This window comes from Heptranchias perlo, chromosome 8 (assembly GCF_035084215.1).
Source record: "Heptranchias perlo isolate sHepPer1 chromosome 8, sHepPer1.hap1, whole genome shotgun sequence".
NCBI classification, from domain to species: domain Eukaryota; kingdom Metazoa; phylum Chordata; class Chondrichthyes; order Hexanchiformes; family Hexanchidae; genus Heptranchias; species Heptranchias perlo.
In genome coordinates this window covers 70,614,334-70,633,157 of record NC_090332.1, presented here as the reverse complement: position 1 = coordinate 70,633,157, position 18,824 = coordinate 70,614,334, and the positions used below count along the sequence as shown (strand labels likewise).

At 44.8% G+C, this 18,824-nt stretch overlaps 1 protein-coding gene across 5 annotated transcripts in view; it reads right to left on the bottom strand.

Annotated features, from left to right (window-relative positions):
* The window catches only part of dzank1 (double zinc ribbon and ankyrin repeat domains 1), a 79,766-nt gene that overhangs the window by 20,922 nt on the left and 40,020 nt on the right, over positions 1 to 18,824 (bottom strand). For all 5 annotated transcript variants that reach the window (XM_067989245.1, XM_067989244.1, XM_067989247.1 and 2 more), the window contains exons 13-14: positions 16,480 to 16,705; positions 2,666 to 2,769 (exon numbers count right to left, since the gene is read on the bottom strand). In XM_067989245.1, coding sequence (XP_067845346.1) covers positions 2,666 to 2,769; positions 16,480 to 16,705 — 330 coding nt within the window. The remainder of the gene's footprint in view (positions 1 to 2,665; positions 2,770 to 16,479; positions 16,706 to 18,824) is intronic.

Genomic DNA, 18,824 nt, shown 5'->3' with positions numbered 1-18,824 from the left:
GAGAGTGCCATGGAGGTGGAGCTATCCCAGTATGCACAGTGGCACTGAAAGGCCTCTATGAAGATCACGGATTGTGGATTGGCCCTGTTTCTATTAACTGCAAGAGAAAATATTCACACATCCCCTCAGCTAGGCAGGGTGAAAGGAGACAAGAGGAGAGAAAATGAGAAAGAGGAATTAGAGGGAAGATGAGAGGAGCAATGCACTGGTATCACTTGGCCATCCCCTGCTGCAATATAATGTCCGCTGTGGCTTAGTTTGGTAGCATTCTCAACTCTGAGTCAGAAGATTGTGGGTTCAAGTCCCACTCCAGACACTTGAGCACAAAATCTAGGCTGTTACTCCAGTGAAGTACTGTGGGAGTGCTACACTGTCGGAGGTGCAGTCTTTCGGATGAGACGTTAACCCAAGGCCTTGTCTGCCCTTGCAGGTGAACGTAAAGGTCCCATGACATTATTTGAAGAAGAGTAGGGGAGTTCTCCCTGGTGTCCTGGCCAATATTTATCCCTCATACAACATCACAAAAGCAGATTATTGGTCATTATCAGATTGCTGTTTGTGGGACCTTGCTGTACGCAAATTGGCTGCCGTGTTTCCTACATTACAACAGTGACTTCACTTCAAAAGTACTTTATTGGCTGTAAAGCACTTTGGGATGTCCTGATGTTGTGAAAGGCGGTATATAAATGCAAGTTCTTTTTTTCTTTTTATGAAGGACACAGCTTGTCTTTCTGTCACAAGGCTACCCCACAGTTATATCGCTGAGACTGAACAACCCACACCTAAGGATTTCCCGCTGCCGATAGCTCCTGTTAATGATCGACTGTACAGCGGCAGTAGAATGAATCTGCCTTTTCTGGGGCAAAGATCAGTTACAAATGCCATCCAAGTCTTCTGGTTCAGTACAAGAAAGAGTGCCATGGAGGTGGGACTATCCCAGCATACCCAGTGGCACTGAAAGCCCTCTATTTGAATTGAGGGCAGCTTTTTTCTCGGTGCATTTGAATTTTTCCGTCTTTTGACCCTGATGCTACCTTTGTAGGGGAAGGGGGAACTGCTAATGCTGACTCAGACCTCAATGTTTCTCATGGTTGTTCCCCTAGGGAGGAAAAGAGGAACTTTTGTGACTTCAGAAAGTGTTACTGCTTTATCTACTTTTTAAAATTCATTCTCGGGATGTGGGAATCACTAGCAACGATTCTGAGAAATAACTTAAGACAGAACTCAAACCCACTGGACTGAAAATGATTCAGCTCAAAGACTGAACCTCGTATATGGTTAATTAAGTTTCTCACTTGCAGAAGATGGGCAAATGCCATCAAATCAGAAACAAAAATGCAATGTAAGAAAATACTAAATGGTAAAACTTTAAATGGAGTAGAGAAGCAGAGAGATTTAGGGGTTCATAATTCACCGATTATGATTTAAATTGTGAGGATAAGTTGATAAAGCCATTATATAAAAAAAAGCATCTGGGATTCTCGGTTTCTCGGCACAGGGGAGTGAAATTCGTCTTGGCAAATCGGCTGCCTGTTTTATACTCCGCCTGGTTTTCTTTTCTATTGGCTGTTGATTTGTTATCACCCGTTTTGAACTACGACCCAAGACGAATTTCACTCTTCGCAGAGTACAAAGTAAAGAGGTAATGCTGAACCGATACAAACCACCGCTTAGGCCGCAGTTAGAATATCGTGTCCAGTTTTGGGTGCCTTACTTTAAGAAGGATGTCAAGGCTATGAAAGGGGTGCAGAAGAGATTTACTAAGATGATATCAGGGGGAACAGGCAGTTATGAGGAGCGACTATAGACACTGGGGCTCTTTTAATTAGAACAAACTTCAACAACTTGCATTTATATAACTTCTTTAACATAGTAAAACGTCCCAAGGCATTTCACAGGGATGTTAGACAAAATTTGACATTGAGCCACATAAGGAGATATTAGGAAAGGTGATCAAAAGCTCAAAGAAAAGAAGGGTAAGAGGAGATTTGATAGAGGGATTTACAATAATGAGGGGTTTTGATAAGGTAAATAAGGAAAAACTATTTCCAGTGGTTCATGAGTTGGATACATTTAAGATCGTCATCAAAAGAAAGAAGGGAAAGATTAGAACTTATTTCCCACACAATATTGTTAGAATGTGGAATGCACCATCAGGAAGAGTGGTGGAAGCAGAATGTGTATGGATTTTAAAAGGAAAATGGATAAGTATTTGAAAAGAAACAATGGTTTGGGGAAAGGGCAGGGGAATGGAACTAAGCTCTTTCAGAGAGCTGGCACAGGTGCGATGGGTCCAATGGCCTCTTTCAGTGCTGTAAAATTCTACGAAAATATAGAAGAAAAGGGCATTAAGCCCATGAAGCTTGCTGCTTCTACATGCTAAGGATAAACCAACAAGAGAACTTAATTCACCTCTGAGTCTGAAGGTTGTGAGTTCAAACCTCACTCCAGAGACTTGAGCACATGTTCCAGGCTGACACTTCAGTGCAGTACTGAGGGTGTGCTGCACTGTCAGAGATGCTGTCTTGTGGATGAGTCATTAAACCGAGGCCGCCTTTGCCAGTAAGAGATGTGAAGGACACTGTCTAAATGTAAGTTCTTTCTTTGATGACCTTCTAATCAACTTTTCTAGAACCAAAAACAGTTTAAGAGGTTCAGCACTTACCTTTCCCATTTGGGGTTCTCCAATAAGAGCCCGGAATTCAGTGTTATTCTGTGTGTAACTGCGCAGATGTGCACAGATGTGATCTAACTGCTTTCTCCAATATCCTGCAATGTAAGGAAAAACAGTCATAAATCGTTGTTCAGCTGGATTATTCCCAAGTTGGCTGGTGACAATGAACCTGACAAAATAATTAGCATGAAATCTGAAAATTAGTAACGGCAGTGAACATTTTTTAAAAATTGAAACAAAAATATTTGCACTACGTTAAAAATGACACATAACAACAACTTGCATTTATATAGCACCTTTAACGTAGTAAAAGGTCCCAAGGTGCTTCACAGTAGCGATTTTCAAACAAAATTTGACACCGAGCCACATAAGGAGATATTAGGACAGGTGCCCAAAAGCTTGGAGGAGTGCAGAGGTCTCGGAGGGTTGTAGGTCCTGGAGGAGGTTAAAGAGATAGGGAGGGGTGAGGCCATGGAGGAATTTGAAAACAAGGATGATAATTTTAAAATCAAGTTGTTGCCGGACTGGGAGCCAATGTAGGTCAGTGAGCACAGGGGTGATGGGTGAACAGGACTTGGTGCAAGTTAACATGCGAGTTTCAGTACTGTGGCAGGGGCGGAAACCTGATTGAAGGGGTTCAAAAATGGAATTGTGGGAAAGATGGGCACGGATTTGGGAGGCGACAACACGTTCAAGGACTTTGGAGAGGAAAGGGAGGTTGGAGGTGGGTCGGTAGTTTGCAAGGACAGAGGGGTCAAGGGTGGGTTTTTTGAGGAGGGGGATGATGACGGCAAATTTGAAGCGGAGGGGGACAGTACCTGAGGAGAGAGAACCATTAACAATATCAGCTAACATTGGGGCCAGGAAGGGAAGTTCGGTGGTCAGCAGTTTGGTGGGAATAGGATCGAGGGAGCAGGAGGTGGGTCTCACGGACAAGATGAGCTCAGAGAGGGCATGAGGGGAGATAGGAGAGAAACTAGAGAAAGATGCGAGTTTTAGGGCCGGGGAAGGGAGGGAAGCAGCAGAGGCAGCTGAACAGATGGTCTCAATCTGAGTGACAAAGAAGTCCATGAGCTCCTCGCACTTTTCATTGGAGGTGAGGGTGGAGGGGTTTAAGAAGACCAGTTGTGGTGAAGAGAAGCCAGGGGTTATTTTTGCATTCCAGAATGATCCTGGAATAGTGAGCAGTTTTGGCAGAGGAGAACAGGACCCGATAGTGCTTTTGTGGTCCAGCCAGATTTGGCAATGAATGGCTAAACCAGCTGTCCGCCATAAGCGTTCAAGTCTTCGAATCTTGGATTTAAAGGAGCGGAGATGAGGGCTGTACTAGGGGGAGCAACCAGGGTAGAGAGAGAGTAATGGTTTCAACATGGACAAGGGCGTCAAAGGTGGAGGTGAGGCTGTGATTGAGCAGAAATGTTATGCTGAATGGAGGGCCAGAGGCTAGAGAGTTGGGAATTTGAATGTGTCATTGTAAAAGACTTGGGGGACAGTTTTTTCCAGGGGTGGACACAAAAGCAAGTGAGTTTGGGAGGGGGAAAGGGGATGTGAGTGGAAAGGGATACAAGGAAGTGATCAGAGATGGCCTTATCTGTGATTGACACGATGGGAGTAGAGAGGCCACGTGAGATGGCAAGGTCAAGGAGGTGGCCGTGAATATGGATAGCAGAGTTTATATGGAGGGAGAAATTAAGGGAGGATAGGAGGGCAGTGAACTCAGGAGAGGGCATGATGAGTCGAGATGGAGGTTGAAATCACCGAGGATGAGAAGTCACTCGGTGCAGGGGCTAAGGGAGGAAAGCAGCGAAGATATCTCGGAGAAAAACTTGGCATGGTACTTGGGTGGGCAGTAGAGAACAAGGATTTTAGAGGAGAGGTGAGAGGGATGGAACAGGTGAGATACTCAAAGGAGGAGGAGGTGCCAGAGGAGCAGGGGGACAGACCAAAATGTGATTGGGTGATAAGAGCCACACCGCCACCACGGCGGTCTCGGCGGGGCAAGTGGTGGAAGATATAGCCAGGCGGGGAGGCTTCATTAAGGGGGAAGGTGTTATCACCATGGTGTCGATGCAATCATCCACAATAAGCTCACGGATGCTAAGCGCCTTGTTCACAAGTGAACGGATATCCTGGAGGGAGACATGGAGAGGGGCGGTGATAGCTGATGTGCTGGCAGAGTCAACAGGGTCAGCATTAGGAGGGGTGATTGGAACGTGAATGAGATTGGCAAGATTAGCCCCCAGCTGGCATACTGGACGGGAAGGTCGGTTAGAGAGTAGGATGGGGCAGTTGAGGTTCCTGCTCGTAAGAGAGGCATAGAGGGAAGCTTTAGGCTTATCTAAGAGGGAGTCAAGCCTGGGGCGGCGGCAGGAGCGTAGGAAGGTTGAGGAGTGTAGAAGGGTTAGGGTAGGGATTTAGGGGGGGGCAGAATACCCGAGAGGGGAGAAATGAAAGGAGACATGACGACAGGAGAGAGTGGCTTAGGAAGGATAAAGAGAAAAGAAGAAAAAAGGGAAATAGAAGTGATAGGGTCGGGTCCGGAGGGGCAGCCAAAACACGCACGCAAATGGACACACAGAAACTCAAGTTACATAGGCCTGGTTACACAACAAGATTACGATAGATATGTCCTGGTAATAAATGGATAATTTATTGTCGTTTAAAACCATGGTATTCTTCACTGTGTAATAGGTGTTTTTTTGACACCGTAAGTCAATTTTCCAGGTAATATCCTTTTCTATATGTAAATTTAATAAGCTATCCCTAACAGTGTAATCATTTTAGTCACGGTTTATTATTTCCGGCCTTCATTTATGAAATGAAGGGGGAAGATTAACAAATTTGCTAACGTTTATTTTAATAGCATAACAATCCATGAAGGAGGGTAGGTTATTTTGTGTTTTGTTCCTCATCCCTCACAAAATGAGTGGGAGGGAAGCTGCCAAGGCCCAGGCCTCGTCAATACTGTTCTATAACTCGGCTCTATCAGGTGCTTGATGGGGGCCTGGAGCGACTCTTTTGATTTCCTCTTCCTTTCTCAGGGGAAGTAGCCAAGCTCTGATTGAGATCAGTACTTCATTACGCACAGAATCACAGGTACAATCGCGCTCTACTGCTAGCTCTGCCTCAGGACATCAGAGAGGTTGAGCCATCCATTTTCAACCTCCCGCCCTCTAGATTTTGTCGAATTAATCAGGCAAAGTAACAAACAGGAAATTACTGTTCCAGCTGATTCTTGTTAATGTGAACAACTGTTAGGCAAAACTGTACTCACACACCAAGAAACAGGTTGGATTATTAGAATTTGGACTAGTCTACTTCTGATAATACAATTTTGTTTTGCTAAAGTAATTTAAAATAAACAAAGAGGAAAGTGGGAATTTAGGGGTCGAGGTTCCATTTGTTTATGCCAGTAATATCCAGATGGAATTGGCCGGACCAGTGCAAAATATCCGGGAATTTTAAATGTAAGTTAACTGCACCCAAAATCACATCCGCTCGTGTTTTCCGCAATCCTTTACGCTAGTTCGAGATTCAATTTGCCTGAATCAGACCCTGCCCACAAAATTGGCCACGACCTCAGGTCGACATTGCGAGTTTCCGCTGATTGCGCTGGTTCCGGAAGGCTCTACAAATTGCGCTCATTTTCTTAGGCGCACAGACACTAGGAGGCACGTTTTAAAAGGTTTTACATATCAAAAAATATTTAATTTACTAAAAAACTGACCAATGTACACCAATGAAACTAGTAAATGGTTCAGTATAATTTTTTTAAGTCATTTTCAGTGATTTAAAATCAGGTTACTCACAGGTGGAGGACTGGACACCCTTATTAAAAATGCTTATTTTTGGTGATAAACCCATTTTCAGCTCTATTAATAAAACTGCACCAGGTCACCACTCAAATACATCAAGGAATACTTTTTAATGGAAAGAAAAAATAAATAAACAATTATGTTCTATTACACTGCCTGACTGCTTTGGTTCATGGAAGATTTTACCACGCAGAGAGGGCAGACAGGACCTCTGTTCAACATCTCATCCAAAGGACAGCACCTCCAACAGTGCAGTACTCCCTCAGTACTGCACTTGGAACATCTGCCTTGATTATGTACTCAAGTCCCTGGAGTGGGACTTGAACCCACAACCTTCTAACTCAGAGGCAAGAGTGCTACCACTGAGCCATGGCTGACACCTGGGCCTAAATTTCAACCCAGAAGAACGGGTGGGTTGGGGGCAGGGGAGCAGTGAAAATTTCAAAAATCTAAACCCCCCCTCAACCCGTCCACTTCCGGTTTTAACTGAGGCGGGTCGAGGGGCGGGTGACCAATCTTCTCTCAAGGGGTGGGTCGGTCACTGAAAGCTTTCAACGAGGCTGCGGGCCTCCATTTTTACAGGTTTTTTATTTCTAATCCCTGGGAATTCCCGGGCCTTCTACTTCATGCCACGTAAAAGGAGGCAAGAAGGCCCGAAACAGCAGGTAAGTGCTTTTATAGCACTGTTGTGGGCCCGCAGGGAGCAGGAGTGCTTCCCCAGGCTCAACAAGCTTACCTACAGTGACACTACCACCACGATCTCTGACCGCTCCCCCATCACGATCTCTGACCACACCCCCCCCCCCCCGATGACTCCCGTCCCCCGATGATTCCCGACCCCACCGAAGACCCTCGACAACCCGCCGATGACCCCCGACCCCCCCGATCCCAAACAACTCCCCCCCCATGACAGACCCCAAACCCCCCATCTAAGACTTACCTTCTCCCATCCACTTCCTTTCTCTTCTCCCGTCCAACTGACGGACAGCCGGCCAACCAGGCTGGCCTGTCAGTCCAAAAACTGACAAAAAAAATAAAAGACGTCCTTATGTCAAAATCGTAAGGACATCCGGGAAACCAGTATTTCCGGGTTTCCTGTCAGGAATTCCCCCACCCACCCCCGCCGTCTTCCCGGCTCCGTGTTAAAATTTAGGCCCTGATATCAGGACTGCACTAAGCACATATTTTTGAAGTTATCATTTCAGGCATATGTTGTGTTTTTCCGACAATGATTCTTGTATGGGGAGCATGGATAATCTTTAAATAGTTCACTTAAAAAAAGTTGTAAAAAAATTCAATACTTAGATCACTATAATTGTACTAATTGTATGCATGTGAAAATAAATTTTAAAAGCAGAATCAAATGCAAAAAAGCAATTATCACAGAGAGTCTCTGAACAGTTATTTCTAGTCCAATCATGCCAGACAGGATGAAATACAATTTGTCTTTCTTGGTTTGTAATTTTAGTTAGGTAAATTTTTCACAAATACCAATCAATCAACATTGTTTGAAGAGATCACTGAACCATTTCATATGATCAGCTCGATGTACAATAAGGGTTTCTATGCCCCCAATCAATCCAACGTCCAATATCTCAGTATAAAATCCAAGCACAGTTTACGTCCGTTAGATGACACTTCTAGGGGAAAGGATGAAACTTTAGGATATATTCATGGTAACCCGGGAAACTAGAATTCATCCACTTACGATTATTTCTTCATTTTTCCTCATTAATCCCTCGGTCCTGCACATCTTAAGACAGTTTTAACTTTTCTCCATTTACAAACAAACAACTCACACAGGTTTGACTTGACTCATCCTGGCATCACATACGCAGGAACATAAGAACAGGAGGAGGCTATTCAGCCCCTTGAGTCTGTATCTTAACTCTATTTACCCGCCTTGGTTTCATATCCCTTGATACCCTTACCTAACAAAAATCTACCAATCTCAGTTTTTAAATTTTCAATTGACCCCCAGCCTCAACAGCTTTTTGGGGGAGAGAGTTCCGGATTTCAACTACCCTTTGTGTGAAGAAGTGCTTCCTGACATCGACCCTGAAAGGCCTAGCTCAAGTTTTAAGGTTATGCTCCCTTGCTCTGAACTCCCCCCCAGACAAAATAGTTTCTCTCCATCTACCCTATCAAATCCTTTAACCATCCTAAACACCTCAATTAGATCATCATTTAATCTTCTATACTCAAAGGAATACAAACCTAGTTTATGCAACCGTTTCTCATAATTTATCCTTTTTAGCCCCAGTATCATTCTGGTGAATCTGCACTGCACCCGCTCCGAGGCCAATATACCCTTTCTGAGGTCCGGTGCCCACAACTGAACACAGTACTCCTGATACAATGATGCAGCATTGGCAACAAGCACCATAAATATCCAACACTCTTAACGCAACAATGAGAAATGAGCATTCGAATTGCCATCATGACAAACCCTCACTTTTCAGGTTTCAGGGATTTTATGTTGAGTGCAAAATGTTGAGAGGCAGATTTAACCACTGTAGGACTAAGCCACTGCGTGCACAGTTACAGACAAAAACGGCACTCACAAGGTTAAACACAGAAAGGGCTGGCGTCAAAAGCAAATAAGTACCTTTAACTGCCTGGGGCTAATTATGTTCCCAAATATAAAAAGAAGCAGGAATGTACAAGCAATTGAACTAAGCTTGGTGCAGTGTGAGGCTAGCTTCCTTTATCACTTCTCAACTACCAGGAATACAAAGGAAAGATACTAAACCTTTAGTCGAATAACCTTTTTAATATACTTCAGAAAAAGAAAGTAAAATGTCGAGGTAAATCCTTGTAATGAGATAGGTAGCATGCATTTGGTTAATGTTCAACATGGATAACCTTCAATACCTGTAGATTCAATGGGGCTAAAAACAAAACTTCTTTTTTAAAAGCACATTTTGCCACAGGAAGAGTTAGGAGGTGACTAAAGGGCTGGTTTGACGTATCACCGCAAAGCAGATTGTACAGGGAAACGCATGGCGGAGTATAAATGCCTGTTGAGGCCACAAGAACTCAGTGTACTGTGTGGATGGCTGCAGGAAGGGTTCAATGCCAAAATCAATGACTAACAAAGAGCCCCACCTTTCCCTGAGTCAGCTCGTGCACTGGCCTGTATCTCACAAGCACCAGCAGGTACCGAAGGGCAGGGTAGAGATAGAGCAGTTTGAGTCAGATTTACATTCTTTGGATCTGGCTGCAAATAACTACTGGGAGTGGTTTTATTATTTTTAAGGTGTAAAAACATCACAGTATCAAAAAAAATCAAACAGCTTATATAGTGCAATTCAATCCAGAACTGCTAGACATTGAACCAAATCTGAACCTCTATGGAAAGAACATCGCTATATCGAGATCCAGAGATGTAATTACAGCTCAGCCAATCGAAGCAATCTACTGCTTTTCAGAGATTGGATTTTGGCCAATTTTGGATTCCGTCTGATTTCTGAAACAGTAATCATCATGTGAGTGATTATCTGAGTCCCGGTTCTAATGCCCACATAGCCAAACTGTTCCAGTACAGCTACAACACTGGCATCCACCCGACAAAGTGGAAAATCGCCTAGGTATGTCCTGTCGACAAGAAGCAGGACAAATCCAATCCAGCCAATTACCGTCCCATCAGTCTACTCTCAATCATCAGCAAAGTGATGGAAGGTGTCGTCGACAGTGCTATCAAGTGGCACCTACTCACCAATAATCTGCTCACCAATGCTCAGTTTGGGTTTCGCCAGGGTCACTACGCTCATTATGGCCTTGGTCCAAACATGGACAAAAGAGCAGAATTCCAAGCCAAGGCTTCTTCGACAACATCTCCCAAACCCGCGATCTCTACCACCTAGAAGGACAAGGGCAGCAGGCGCATGGGAACACCACCACCTGCACCATCCCCTCCAAGTCACACACCATCCTGACTTGGAAATGACATCAAGGCAGCATTTGACTGAGCGTGGCATCAAGGAGCCCTAGTAAAATTGAAGTCAATGGGAATCAGGGGGAAAACTTTCCAGTGGCTGGCGTCATACCTAGCACAAAGGAAGATGGTAGTGGTTGTTGGGGGCTAATCATCTCAGCCCCAGGACATCGTTGCAGGAGTTTCTCAGGGCAGTGTCCTAGATCCAACCATCTTCAGCTGCTTCATCAATGACTTTCCCTCCATCATAAGGTCAGAAGTGGGGATGATTGCACAATGTTAAGTTCCATTTGCAACCCCCCAGATAATGAAGCAGTCCATCCTCACATGTAGCAAGACCTGGACAACATCCAGACTTGGGCTGATAAGTGGCAAGTAACATTCGCACCAGATAAGTGCCAGGCAATGACCATCTCCAACAAGAGAGAGTCTAATCACCTCTGCTTGACATTCAACGGCATTACCATCGCCGAATCCCCCACCATCAACATCCTGGGGGGTCACTAATGACCAGAAACTTAACTGGACCAGCCACATAAATACTGTGGCTATGAGAGCAGGTCTGAGGCTGGGTATTCTGCGGCGAATGACTCACCACCTGACTTCCCAAAGCCTTTCCACCATCTTCAAGGCACAAGTCAGGAGTGTGATGGAATACTCTCCACTTGCCTGGATGAGTGCAGCTCCAACAACACTCAAGAAACATCCAGGACAAAGCAGCCCGCTTGATTGACACCCCATCCACCACCCTAAACATTCACTCCCTCCACCACCGGCGCACCACGGCTGCAGTGTGTGCCATCCACAGGATGCACCGCAGCAACTCGCCAAGGCTTCTTCGACAACACCTCCCAAACCCACAATCTCTACCACCTAGAAGGACAAGGGCAGCAGGCACATGGGAACACCACCACCTGCACGTTCCCCTCCAAGTCACACACCATCCCGACTTGGGAATATATCGCCGCTCCTTCATCGTCGCTGGGTCAAAATCCTGGAACTCCCTACCTAACAGCACTGTGGGAATACCTTCACCACACGGACTGCAGCGGTTCAAGAAGACGGCTCACCACCACCTTCTCAAGGGCAGTTAGGGTTGGGCAATAAATGCTGGCCTTGCCTGCGACGTCCACATCCCATGAATGAATAAAAGAAAACAACCTCCCTCAGAGTCAGCTAACAATACGACTGCAAAAAGCATTTGGTGTGAATTTGAAACCGGCCAAGCACGACATCCTAACAGCTGCGGTTAACTACTTTCATCACCGCTCCTCCAACATTTGATGCTTCTTTTACTTTACATAAGAATGGGAGAAGGCCATTCAGTCCCTCGAGCCTGCTCCGCCATTCTATCAGATCATGGCTGATCTGTAGCTCAACTCCATTTACCCACCTTTGCTCCATATCCCTTGATACAATTATCCATCAAAAATCTAACGATCTCAGTCTTGAAAGTTCCAATTGACCCAGCATCCATAGCCTTTTGGAGGAGAGAGTTCCAGAATTCTACTACCCTTTGGTAGACTCAGATGGCAAACCTACTTCAGGAGTTAACCCTGTAAACACAATGGGGGTAATTATGACTTTGGGCGCTGGTGTAAAATGCGTGATATCGGCCAGTTAAACACCTCTCCAGAGTTTATTTCTGGTGACTTGAATGGAAATGAAAATCCGGAGAGAAGTCTAAGGGTGGCTGAATTGGTAATGCCCGTTTTACATCATTGCCCCAAGTCAAAATAAGCCCCACTGACACCAGTGCTGTCAGAGGTACTGAGACTCCCTTCGAGAGGGGATTTTGCTTGGTGCCTCTGCCATCCTGGTGCCAGTGGTGGCACGTAGGCAACGTCCGCCATTTTGGGTCTGACAGCAGGCCAGGGGTGGCCTCTCTGCCCAGTAGGGCAGCTTCAGCGTCGCTGGCCCGCTCGCACTCTCCCCCAACACCGGAGAAGGTCTCGCCTGATGGCAAAGTTGCACACGCGACTTAGTACCGACTGGGCAGCGGTGCACCCAGCACATGCGCAGTTGCCTGCTGCTACTGATTCACACCTTGCAATATAAACAGGGCAGGATTGGCAGCAAGGAACCAGTAAATCTTACAGAACCGCCACAGCTAACCTAGGCTGTGCAGCACAAGAATGAGAATGTCCTTGTTTTTGGTTGCGAAAAGAAGTGTCGGAACCCACTATATCTGGCAGGCTGGTAATTTAAGAAAGGAAGACTTGCATTTATATAGCGCCTTTCACAAACTCAGGACGTCCCAAAGCGCTTTACAGCCAATGAAGCACTTTTGAAGTGTAGTCACTGTTGCAATGTAGGAAACGCAGCAGCCAATTTGCGCACAGCAAGATCCCACAAAGACCAATGTGATAATAACCAGATAATCCGTTTATGTGATGTTGGTTGAGGAATAAATAACGGCCACGACACCAGGGCGAACTCCCCTGGTCTTCTTCGAAATAGTGCCATGGATCTTTTACATCCACCTGAGAGGGCAGACAGGGTCTTGGTTTAACGTCTCATCGGAAAGACTTCACCTCCGACAGTGCAGCACTCCCTCAGTAATGCAGTGAAGTGTCAGCCTGGATTATGCGCTCAAATACCTGGAGTGGGGCTTGATCCCACAACCTACTGACCCAGCGGCGTGAGTGCTACCAACTGAGCTACGGATGACACTGCGGCAGGAAAGTGGCCTGCCTTTGTTTTGATATATCCCCACGAAAGCACAAGGAAGATCACTAACTTGACACTGGAGAAAATTGCCTGTGCAAGTCTGCCCCCGACGCCTCCATGGTGGACAAGTCACTCTAAGGACAGTTTGTAATGTGAAGACTTGAACAAAAAGCACTAAAAAAACAATTGCAACTCTACAACTGAAGAGTCAGCTTTTGGCTCCATTCTAGGAGCCACCTTCCCTGTAAGACAGTAATTAGCTGACGACACCTACATCTTAGTAATGATTGTGGTTCCATGAGGCTTTTAAGAGGTGGTTCTGCATTCCTAACTTATGACTTGCTTATGCTTGGCTTATGTTTGGGAGCTGGATCCAAACCCTGCATGTTAATTATAGAGAGAGGAAACAGGTGATGAATAGTGTTATCTGTCAAAACAGGGAATCTGCTCGCAGCACTTGCATTTTATAAGTTTTTTTAAAATAAGTTTTTAAAATAAGTTTTATATGAAAATCCAGCAAACTGAAGTGAGTTTTTAATGCTGACACAAACCTGTCAAACACTTAAACCCGGTGCTCTAATTGCGCACTGCTCCTATTTACATCTCACCCGTCCTTCATCTGTTTGGTGTCAGCCGAGGCTCAGTTGATAGCTCTCACCTCTGAGTCAGAAGGTTGTGGGTTCAAGTGGGACTTGAGCACAAAATCTAGGCTGACACTCCTGTGCAGTACTGAGGGAATGCTGCACTGTCGGAGGTGCCGTCTTTCGGATGAGGTGTCAAACCGAGGCTCCGTTTGTCCTCTCAGGTGGACATAAAAGATCCCATGGCACTACTCCGAAGAAGAGCAGGGGAGGTTTCCCCCATGTCCTGGCCAATATTTATCGCTCAACGAACATCATTAAAATAGATAATCTGGTCATTATCACATTGCTGTTTGTGGGATCTTGCTGTGCACAAATTGGCCACCACGTTTCCTACATTACAACAGTGACTACACTTCAAAAGTATTTTATTGGCTGTAAAGCGCTTTGGGACGTTCTGAGATTGTGAAAGGCGCTACAGAAATGTAAGTCTTTTGTTCTTTCTTTTACCATCCTCTCTCAGTGAAACCAAGCACATGTGCTTAGATGACGTCATTCAAGGAGATCCCCTTGGTCTGCAACCTTCTTTAGAGACTGAATGTAGCCAAGCTGAATTGTTCCCTCCAGTATTTGCTCATTGCTCGGCAAAGACTGAAGCAAATTTTTTTTTTTAAGTAACAGCTGATTCATGGCCTACTTCTAAAGAGGTTGAAAACACTACTACCAACAATACAGAATAGACCTCTTCCATGGGAGATCGATTTACAAAAAAAATAAAAGGCACAAGTTCTAGAAACAATGTTGTAAATTTTTAAAAATAGAGATGAAAAGCAGTGTTAATGGTCTTTACTTTTACAGTGACTTCATGAGATCAAGTACGACACTGACCAGACTCAACACTGACGGATATGGAACCAAGGCAGGTAGATGGAGTTAAAATACAGATCTGCCATGATCTAATTGAATTGCGGAACAGGCTGGAGGGGCCGAATGGCCTACTCCTGTTCCTATGTTCCGTGTAAAGGGGATCAGAGATCCTCCTCATTATCCTATGTACTTGAACTAACCCCTGTGAAAGGAGCTCAAATGTAACTTATTTTTGAAGACACATCTACCTACCATTACATTTGCTGCACAGACAACAAAGACCTTCCACGCAGCAATGTTTGGCAAGAGCATTTTTTTTGCTTTATGAAGGAAAATGTTTACATTACTTCTACCTCTGCTAGTGGATGTTCAAAGGACAACTGGGTTAGAGAAAAGGGGTGGACAAGTACCAATGCTAGATGACCACTAGATCCCCATTGCCTATTGTAAAATTAAGGTGAAAGTAGATATGGAAAAGACCCATTCACCAGTAGTACCTCATCCTACCAAAGTGATACAGACCAGGATCCATTCATAGTAGTACCTCAGCCTACCAATCTGTTCCAGACCAGGACCCATCTCACCCGGCCAAAGTGATCCAGACAAGGACCTGTTCACCAGGGTGGAAATTCAGTAGTTCTGGAGTTGCAAGAAACCCTACTGAAATTCTGGGTTTAGTGAAGGCCATCCAGCCCTAGTTACTTACCAACTGCAAGTAACACTGTGTTTGCCCAGATACTAGATAAGAATGGATAGGGAGGACCTATTTCCCTTAGCAGAGGGGTCAATGACCAGGGGGCATAGATATAAAGTAATTGGTAGAAGGATTAGAGGGGAGTTGAGGAGAATTTTTTTCACCCAGAGGGTGATGGGGGTCTGGAACTCACTGCCTGAAAGGATGGTAGAGGCAGAAACCCTCAACTCATTTAAAAGTACTTGGATGTGCACTTGAAGTGCCGTAACCTACAGGGCTATTGTCCAAGTGCTGGAAAGTGGGATTAAGTTGGATAGCTCTTTATCGGCCGGCATGGACACAATGGGCCGAATGGCCTCATTCCATGCCGTAACTTTCTATGATTCTATGTTTGTTGTGCCGGTAATACCACTGGGTTTGGCTGTTTGAATTTCACAGGCCTGGCAGCTCTGTTCTCAACAATGCTTTCTCATTGGTGGAGCGGAGATTGTAAGAAGTGGAGCAGTGCTGTCCAATACATTAGCCACTAGCCATATGTGGCTAATTGGGAATCCAGATGTGGCGAATTACATTTCTGATTAGTGTATGTAAAATGAGTAATAGATATCATCGTTGGGCATGTGGTCTCAATACTCATATTCACACGTTGCATGCATGTGATCTTCGACCTTTTTGTGCATTTGTTGGTAAAATGATAAGAACAAAAGCAGAGTATGCGAGAGTTTTTTGATCGTTCTGAGTGCTTTACTGCCTTGGTTACTGAATGGTGGTAGATGTTTGTTCAGTAAATATACACATGTGAAGTACATTTACCTGTATTGTGAGTGTGTGCAAGGTGTTTTCTACTAAAATGAGCAAATAGCTAAAACAGTGTTGCTGTAGCCACACCTGTGGCTAGTCAGTCATTTTTATTGGACAAGACAAAATTACATCATGTCCTTTAGGGCCTGCTCAAACTCGATGGCCACATCTAGATAAATGTAAGGAATCTTACAACACCAGGTTATAGTCCAACAGTTTTATTTGAAAATCACAAGCTTTCGGAGGCTTTCTCCTTCGTCAGGTGACACTCACCTGACGAAGGAGAAAGCCTCCGAAAGCTTGTGGTTTTCAAATAAAACTGTTGGACTATAACCTGGTGTTGTAAGATTCCTTACATTTGTCCACCCCAGTCCATCACCGGCATCTCCACATCACATCTAGATAAGACTGGACTTCAAGCATGTAAGCATGTCACTCACCTCTTCCAGGGCTGATGGCCGTTAGAAGGGGGCGCCGATCGCTCATCTTCTGCTGCTTTGCTTGTTGACACATGATCTCCTTTTCCTTCTTCTCCAGCACCTTGCAGGATGGGTAAAAAAGACCAACCGTTTGGGTCCCTACGTCCTCCTTATTAGATTCCGGCCTGAGCTTTGGCAACGGGATGGTCAAAGGTTGCCAGGTTGCAGAAGAGTGCAGATCTGTGGTCTTTAGGGCAAAAAAATAATAAGAGGTAGTGGTTTAAACAGTTAAGTCTTCAGGAGTTTGTACCCATGAGGGGAGAAATGACAACTGACGATGTTACAATACGAACATTTGATATGCTCATATCAGGTTCCTCTCTGCTATTTTGATGGAGTAGTTAACCCGGATAGAAAAAAAGTTGCATTTATATAGCAGCTTTCACGACCTCAGGACGTTACAACGCGCTTTACAGCCAATGAAGTACTTTTGCAGTTTAGTCACTTTTGTTATGCGAGAAAGGCAACAGTCAATTTGCAGGAAAGATGACAGCAAGGTGACACGAACAGCAACGTGATAATGACCAGATAATCTGTTTTTTAGTAACGTTGGTTGAGGGATAAATATTGGCCAGGACACCGGGGAGAATTCCCCTGCTCTTCTTCAAATAATTGTAAACAATTTTACAACACCAAGTTATAGTCCAGCAATTTTATTTTAAATTCACAAGCTTTCGGAGATTTTCTCCTTCCTCAGGCAAATGTTTCTCCACATCATTCTTCAAATAATGTCTTGGAGTCTTTTACATCCACCTGAGAGGGCACTCAGGCCCTCGGTTCAACTGAAAGATGACATCGCCTACAGTATAGCACTCCCTCAAGTACTGCACTGAACTGAACTTTGAACTCAAGTCCCTGGAGTGAGACTTGAACCCAGAACCTTCTGAGTCAGAGGTGAGAGTGCTACCACTGAGCAACGGCTGACACCTGACAGAGCCACTGTTAAAATAGCAGAGAAGTTTATTTTGAGTACATTCAGTGTTTGTACGATAATATTACGACAGTAATTTCCACCCTAGGCAATTATACACTACCTAATCTAATAAAACTACACTGCTTCAGTGCCACAAGCTATCATTATTCTTATTGCACTAACATTGCTGATAAGTCTACTTAATCTCAAAATCAACATTTCCATAGGCACGGTTTAATTAATAATGTTAGACTTTGACTGTATCACTGGACAAACATTTAGAATCTCTTTTCATATCGCTATATAAAACAAATAGAAGAAATGATCCAATAACACACTCAACACTCAGTTGGGCAATTTCAACCTGTCGTAACTGGACTTTGAGATAAGTGTATCTCGGATTCCAAAGATGAAAGGTTAAATCCAACTCTGACTAAGAAGGTTCTTGGCTAGAAATTGGGCTGTCTAGCGTCCGTTGTTTCGGCCCTACGCGACTTCCCAAACAGCCAAGATGCTGTCTTGGATGCGCATGCACCGCTTCTAGCGTGACGTGCGCCGGACACCATCTTGGTAAAGGGTTTAGCACATGCACAAATAACGAACGCCAGCAGCATGTAAAGTAAGGAGATGATGCGTTTGATCAGTGCGCAAAGCTGATTTAAAGTAATAGACATCATCTTGGGACTTAACTTTCCACTCAACGCACCATCTTAACCCCGATCACCTCAATATGTCTTAGAGTGCCTGAAGGACCACCCCCCCCACCAGTGCTATTTAAAGGGACCTTGCAAGGTTTACAGGTTAATTGCTGGATTATTCCTTCTGGCTGTTGATGCATTTGTAACTGTTTTTGGAGGTCTCCTACACTTGAATACTAGGACAAGGGAAAAGAGCCTAACATTTAGAGCCAGGACGTGCTGGAGTGAAGTTAGGAAACGCTTCTACACACAAAAAGTGGGAGACGTTTGGAACGCTCTTTTGCAGACGGCAGTTGATGCTAGCTCAATTGTTAATTTTAAATCTGAGATTGATAGATTTCTGTGAGCCAAGGTATTAAGGGATATGGGGCTAAAGCGGGTATATGGAGTTAGGTCACAGATCAACCATGATCTCAATGAATGGCGGAACAGGCTCGAGGGGCTAAATGCCACTGCCACTTGCTGCCTCCTGTTATGTGCCATCTTCTCCTGCAAAAAAGCAGGACATGTGTCTGGGTGATGTGCCTGTCATGGCTGAATAGCTGCCAGTGTGTGTGGCCTGTGAATTATGGGTGTGCGGCTTGCAACGGTGGTAATGTGTAAGGGTGAGAGGAGGCATCTGATTGGAAGAGTTGAGCACTGATTGAAAGAGTTTGTTGGTACGTGGGTGATGGGGGATGTAGTGCGTGGAGGAG